General features: G+C 53.8%; 1 protein-coding gene across 1 annotated transcript in view; it reads left to right on the forward strand.

Annotated features, from left to right (window-relative positions):
* Positions 1 to 2,807: 2,807 nt before the first annotated feature.
* Positions 2,808 to 6,770, forward strand: part of DUOX1 (dual oxidase 1) — a 30,612-nt gene continuing 26,649 nt past the window's right edge. Inside the window, exons 1-4 of the mRNA XM_008583101.1 lie at positions 2,808 to 2,865; positions 4,764 to 4,847; positions 5,021 to 5,185; positions 6,126 to 6,318. Coding sequence (XP_008581323.1) covers positions 2,808 to 2,865; positions 4,764 to 4,847; positions 5,021 to 5,185; positions 6,126 to 6,318 — 500 coding nt within the window. The remainder of the gene's footprint in view (positions 2,866 to 4,763; positions 4,848 to 5,020; positions 5,186 to 6,125; positions 6,319 to 6,770) is intronic.

Below are 6,770 nucleotides of genomic sequence, written 5' to 3' on the forward strand. Positions count from 1 at the left end.
CTCTCCCAGCCACGTCGGACTTGCAGAAGCAGACTTGCCCTTTTCGCCGCCCACATGGCCGCACTAGCAGAGCGCTCGGCACGAACGGGACATCCCCACCTGAGCCCTGCGAGCCCACGCCGTCTCACCTTGCGCGCTTCGGAGCACCTCGGCGGGTTCCGACGAGTCGGCTTCAGTCCCGCCCCCCTGCGCCCCGCCCCGCCTTAGAGCCGGGACACGCCGTGCTCTGTTCACCCCCAAGCTCCGCCCGCCCCGGAGCAGAAGTGAACAGGCAACCGGCCGAGAACGGGCTTCGCGGGCCCAGCTGGGAGCCAATCCGCCGCCCAGAGCTCCGGCGACTACGCGGGCTGCAGGTCAGATCGGGGGCTTCTCCTGCCCGCGGGCCTGGACGCTCTGGGGGTAAGAGCTCTAAGGGTAGGGCCGCGGTGAGGTGAGCCCCAGCTCTGCCACTTTTTGAGGGAAGGGGAGTTCTAGCTCCCCTGCACCTCGATCTTATCCTAAAGCTAAAACAGGCCCATAAGGGTCTGTCCTCTGCCCTACCAAGGTTTTGGGAAACTGGGTTCTTCAGAACTTGGGAATGTTGGGTGGCCTAGTTTGCTTGGGCCCAGGGGATCTCCTCCTGGCCCCAGAACATCATGCCGAGAAAGGAACTTTGGGCTTTTAGGGTCCAGGTTTTCCCCCTCAGCCCTCCTTCGGGACCAGGATGGAATCCTGGGCCTTGTCTCATCTTCCCCAACCCCAGGGCCACTGGGCTCACCACTCTAGGGCTGGAAAAGTAGCCATGTGGGGCAAGAACCTGGCAGGACTGTGTTCTCTCCCTGTTCTGCCAGTGCCTGGAGCTTCATTACCCTGTCCTGGGGTTGTGCCTTCCGTTCAAGGTTGTTGGGAAGTTACTGCACCTATATTGTTGAGTAAATTGTTAAGAGCTACCCACCCACAAAAAGTGGTTATTCATGCCCACCTTCCTCTTCAGGTAGTCCCCATAGCCTGGCCTGAAAGCCTCCTGCAGGCCCTTAGGGGATGAATAGTAATTAGTGTTTGGGGCCCAGGATCCTGAAAGTATGGTGGTAGGGTGGAAGGGGCAGGACATCTTGGATTAGGGAAGGATCCTAATCCAAGGATCCTTGGCCACTTCAGTATGTCCGGCCTTACAGCTTCAACCATCCAGAGCCCATCTGTTCATATACTATCAAAGGCCAGCATCTGGACAGACTCTGTGGGGTGGAAGAGGTGAAATACTGAGCTTTTGAGTTATGGCAGGGCCTAGGTTTTCTTGTTATGGGAGACGGAGAGTGGGAATGAAGTCACTCCCTGAAGTTCTCTCTTCTGTGACCAGACCACCTGTCCAGGAACCCTGAGGTTTGGATGGAGATAAGGCTCTCCCTGAGCCCCCACCTTCCTCCATCCTACCCCAATCTTCAGGTTGCCTTTAGGAGGTCTTCACTGGCCTTGGACACTGCTGGCACCACTTAGGAGTTCCAATCTGAGTCTCTTGCTGCCTGTTTCCCTGTTGTTCCTGCGTGGTTGGTTGGCTTAGGGAGAGAGAACAGAAAGCCAGCACTAAACACTCGAGCACCTGGCACTGGATTCTTTCTGAGTTCACCTAAAGGAACCAAGCTGCAGCCTACCCTCTCTGTATCACGTTTGCATAACATCTGTCACTTTTCTTGCTTTGAATTCAACCTCATTCTTACATCTGATTCTGGCAACCACATGGGAAGTAAACATTGGGGCATACTCACTCCCATAGCCAGAAGAGCAAACCAAGGATCAGTTGGATAAGTGGCTTGCCCAAGACTCTACAGTGGACTGGCAGCCCAGTCTCCTGACCCCCAAGCAAGGGTATGTAAAAGGAACACACTCTGTGGGAAGCTGGGCCAAAGCAAGCTTTTCCAACTAATCTTAGCCTTCTAAGATTAGAGGACTTTACCTTTAAAGTCCATGAAGGCAGGGATTTCTGTTTGTTTTGTTCATCACTTAACCTCCAGGGCCTAGGCTGGTGCCTAGTACATAGTGGGTGCTCATCAAGTGTTTGTTGAATTGTTGCTTTGCCCCTACAGATTTGTCACCCCTCTTCCCCTGGGTGACAGAGCTGCAAAGGATTACTCAAAGCCAATCTCTTCTGAGCAGTGAGAAGCCCCAAAGTGGTTAATTTTCCAGAACCCTCAAGAGAGAGGCATCCCTTTCATTTGGGAAATTAACCACGAATTGGGGTTCTCTTCCCACATTTATTCTTCAGACCAGGAAGTTACAGGAAGAGAACATAGGTGGGCTTAAAGTTTTAACAAGTTTAACAATAGAAGCTGGTAACATTCAGTAAAAACAAGTCAGATGACATTCCATTAGGCAATTAAGTGATCCACCAACAAAAGCTTGATCTTAGCAAACATCTTACAGCAATTTCCCAGTATCTTTACATATCAATCAGTAACCTGTCTGTCTTTGAGCCAGCAGCCTTGCTGTGTTACAACTCTTCATCTTACAACAGAGACTCAATAGCCTGGGGAAAATTTCCTTTTTTTGTAAGGTCAATGTTTGAAACTGCCAGGCTTTGGAAAACCAGGCACTGTGAAGTACATTTGTTTTATAGTATACTCCACATTGAAAGAATCTTGGGAGAGAATGTCTCTTACTCTTTACTATGCACTGTGGCCTTAGCCCAGCCCTAGTCCTTGATTTATAGGGATCTGCGAAGGTCTTGGCCCAATTCTCCTGAACAGCTGGGGCTCATTTTCTCTCTCCTCTCTTTTTCTAGGGTCTCCATTTTTGTATATTCTAACACCTGAGCCCCTATTGTCATTTTCACCATGGACTGCTGCCTGGCTCTGGCATGGACACTCTTGGTTGGGCCTTGGACACCCATGGGTGAGTACAGATTGGAGGAGAAGCACAGGTAGCAGCAGAGGAATCCAGCATCCCCTGTGCTCCCTAAAGGAAAGGAGCTGTGTAATATTCATTTCCGTGTCCTTAGTCCCTAGCTAACACAGTCCAGTGCCCTGCATGTGATAGGTGCTCCTTTCAGGCTGTTGAATAAATGAATGGGTAATGGAATAAAAATTATCCCTAAATACACAGAGTTAGGGAGCCTTCACCTGCTGTTTCACCACTTCCTGTCTTATTCCTTTCAGTTCGTGGGAACTTTCTCTCTAACTTCTCTTTTTTTCCATAAAGTAAGGGCTCTTGACTCAAAATAGGAAAAGATTGATTAGACCCACAAAACAATAAAGGATCTTGGGGTCAGATTGGATCCAAAGCTGAAGGGGGGTCAACACAGTGTTTTAAAACAGTATGATCCAAAACAAAGACAATATGATCTATGAGTTTCATCTAGCTACCTTCAGCTTGGACAGTCCCTTACTAAAAACTGAGGCTGTTTTCTGTAGTCTGGGTCTCTGAGGAGGGAAGTGGGCTTAAGGTGCCACAAATTAGGTTAAGAAGGACAGGTCCCTGATCATTAGGGGTGAGAGATGTAAAAACAGGAAGCAGAGAAAACCTATGAATGATCCGTCCTGGCTAGAAGTAACAGGATGGTGACATGGCAGCTTCTCCCTTGCCAGAGCTGCTCACATTTGCATTCCTTCCAGTCCACTCCTTTTCTTGGCCTTGGATTTTCCATTTCCCCTCCAACTCTTGCTTCTTATCCCCAAGAGGCACTCTCCCTGTGCCCTCCCCCAAAGGCTCCCTCCTTGTTCTGCTGCCAGTTCATCTTAGAGGTCACATGTATGTGGCTGCCCTAGTCCCTGCCCCAAGTCCTGGATCCTTAGCTGGGGTTTTTGCTCAAACATCAGGGCCTGAATCATTTTCCCTCCTTGACCCCCTGGTGAGTGAGTGTGTGTCTGTGTGAGTGCATGCGGGGTAGGAGGGTAGTTCAGAGATCTTGTCCTTGATGTGAGTGGGGAAACAATCAAAGGAATGGCTGTCCCTCTGGCAAAGAGTCCTTTGCTTTCCTTTGTTCTCTGAAGTGAGCAGAGAGGGAACCTTAGCCCTACAGCCTCCTAGTTTGGGGATAAGAATCTGGCTGGTCATCAGGTCTGCTAGCCACAAAGATTCCTATCCCACCCCTCACGTTGGACCCCTCCCTCTGTCCCCCTTCCTCAGCTCTTCCTCAACAGCCGAGTGCTCCTTCCTGGACCCTAGTTTTTGGAGAGTACAATAGGATTGAAAGGAGGAATTATATGGGGACAAGATGTCCCAAAGAGGAAAGGGGCAAGGTCATCCACATGACCAGTCCAATCCCTGGACCCACCCAGGAAACTGGGAAAAAGACCAGAGTAGCAATACCACACCCCTACCTACCCTGGGCTCTGCTAAGTGGAAGAGGGCCGGGCCTCTCTCCACAGCCCCTGCCCAGGGATGGGTCACAGAATGACATGTAGTTCACTGGTATGGGGTGTGGCTGGCTTATGCTGTATATGGTATCTGAAGGATGTTTTCTGTCCGGCTGTGTCCCCTCACCCCCACCCCCACCCCCAGGGAGCTGAAGTAGCAGAGGGGAGTAGAATAGAAGGCATCTCTATCTCCACTGTTCTCCTCCAGCTCCCTCTTCTCTGAGGCCATTTGTCAGCACCCTGATGCACTACTTGAGTGCTCCCTGCCATGTCTCCCCCACTGAGAGGCTTAAAGATGGGCCCTAGTTTCTCCCTCTGCACCTTACCTCCTCCATCTGTGCTGGGTGTCTCCTTTCTGCCGCTTCAAGTGCAGGCCTGCCTGTCCTCTCACACACTGACTTGCTCAGCTGCCCCCTTCCCTCCATTCTCACACAGGAGCTCAGAACCCCATCTCATGGGAGGTGCAGCGTTTCGATGGGTGGTACAACAACCTCATGGAGCATCGATGGGGCAGCAAAGGTAGGTGAGAGCCAAGTAGGGACAGTTTGTGATACCCACCGCTGGGGGGGCAAGGGCTGGCAGGTAACAGCAAAGGCCATCCATGTCTAAGGTTTTAGGAGGGAAGCCTGGGAGAGAGGAGGTTAAGAATTCCCCCTGAGGATTCATCCTTGTCCTTACCCCTCCTACCCCAGGTTCTCGGCTGCAGCGCCTGGTTCCAGCCAGCTATGCAGATGGCGTGTACCAGCCCTTGGGAGAACCCTACCTGCCCAACCCCCGAGACCTTAGCAACACAGCCATGAGGGGCCCTGCAGGGCAGGCCTCCCTGCGAAACCGCACAGTGCTGGGGGTCTTCTTTGGTGAGGACCTCGACCTCTGGGGGAGGAAGACCAGTGGGGTCAGCTGGACACCTGTGTGTGAGGAGGGGTCAGGGAATGAAGAGAGAAGTAAGGGAGAGTCTGAGAGATGGGGGTGAGAGATGGTGAAGGAGGTGACGTGGTGGGGTCAGGGTGGAAGCAGAGGGAGGGAGGATCCATGCTGAGGTGAAGTCTGGTTGGGGGAGGCATAAACCTACCTCATGAACAAAGATGAGGGGTGAGGGGAGGGAAAAGGGGCATCCCTCCATGTTGGGCTGTTGGTGGGGGTGAGGGTAGAGGCAGGACCAGGAAAACAGTGTGGGCTGGCTGGTTAGCTCAGTTGGTTAGAGCACAGCCTTGTAACACCAAGGTCACAGGCCAAAAACAAAAAGAAAACAATGTGGTAGGGGCTGTCCACGGGACCCTGTTCTCACTCTTTGCCCCCATGGTTCCCTGGACAGGCTCAGAGCAAGGTTCTGATTCTGGCAGAGAGGGCTGAGGGAGGACAAAATGGGGCTGGCAGGGCAGCCTCATGCCAGTGGGGTGGAGGCTAGCCCCGGAGAGATGCCTGGCTCCTGCTGGCCATCTGGCTGCCTGTGCTTGCTCCCCAGTGTCTGAGTTCCCGCTGAGGCTGGCAGGCCCTCTAGGCAGGCTCCCAGCTGCGTGCTGGAGCTGGTGCTGCCAGCCCGTTTGCCTAGGCACACTCACTGGGCACCTCCCAGTTACCAAGGAGAAGGCCAAACTGCCAGTGTCAACAGCTTGGATCAGGTGTTGGCACAGCCAGCCAGGAGAGACAGGATTTGGAGGGAGTGCAGGAGGTCAAGGCTTGGACTTGCCCTAATGGCTACTGAGCGTTTTGAAGCTTCAGGGGAGGGAGGGAGACTAGATACCCAGGAGAGTGGCCCTCAGCTGGCCCTCGCACCCCCTCCCTCATTGTGGGCAGGCTACCACGTGCTCTCGGACGTCGTGAGTGTGGAGAGACCCGGCTGCCCTGCCGAGTTCCTCAACATCCACATCCCGCGGGGAGACCCCGTGTTCGACCCCGACAAGCGTGGGGACGTGGTGCTGCCCTACCAGAGGAGCCGCTGGGACCCCGAGACCGGACGCAGCCCCAGCAACCCCCGGGACCTGGTGAGGCCAGGCAGGCGGGAGGGGGCCTGGTTCGGGGCAGGGCAGGGCGTCCCAGCTGGGCAGCAGGGTCCAAGCAGGGAAGAGGTCATGCAAATAAGGGGCGGAGGGTGTTTATGCAAATGAGGAGAGCCACTCCTCCACAACAGGAGGGCGAGCCTGAGGTCCAGATGCTCACACTTTGTGCTGGTCTACCCTAAGTGGACACCTGCGCAGTGGCGACACTGAGAAGACAGAGAGGACGGTAAGAGTACAGCCGGGGAGCCTGAGAATCGGTGGAGCTGGGATAGTGGAATGGAGACAGGAAGCAGAGCAGAGAAGCAAAGATTCCGAGAGGAAAGAGGCCGTCTAAACCCGACTGGAGCCCTAAGCCAGAAGTTGGGCCAGAGTTTGGGGTCTGACCTTCCCAACCCTCGCCCTTCAAGCACAGGCGTTCATTGCTGAGGGGTGCGGCTGCGGG

The sequence above is a fragment of the Galeopterus variegatus genome, unplaced genomic scaffold (assembly GCF_000696425.1).
Source record: "Galeopterus variegatus unplaced genomic scaffold, G_variegatus-3.0.2 Scaffold2829, whole genome shotgun sequence".
NCBI classification, from domain to species: Eukaryota; Metazoa; Chordata; class Mammalia; order Dermoptera; family Cynocephalidae; genus Galeopterus; species Galeopterus variegatus.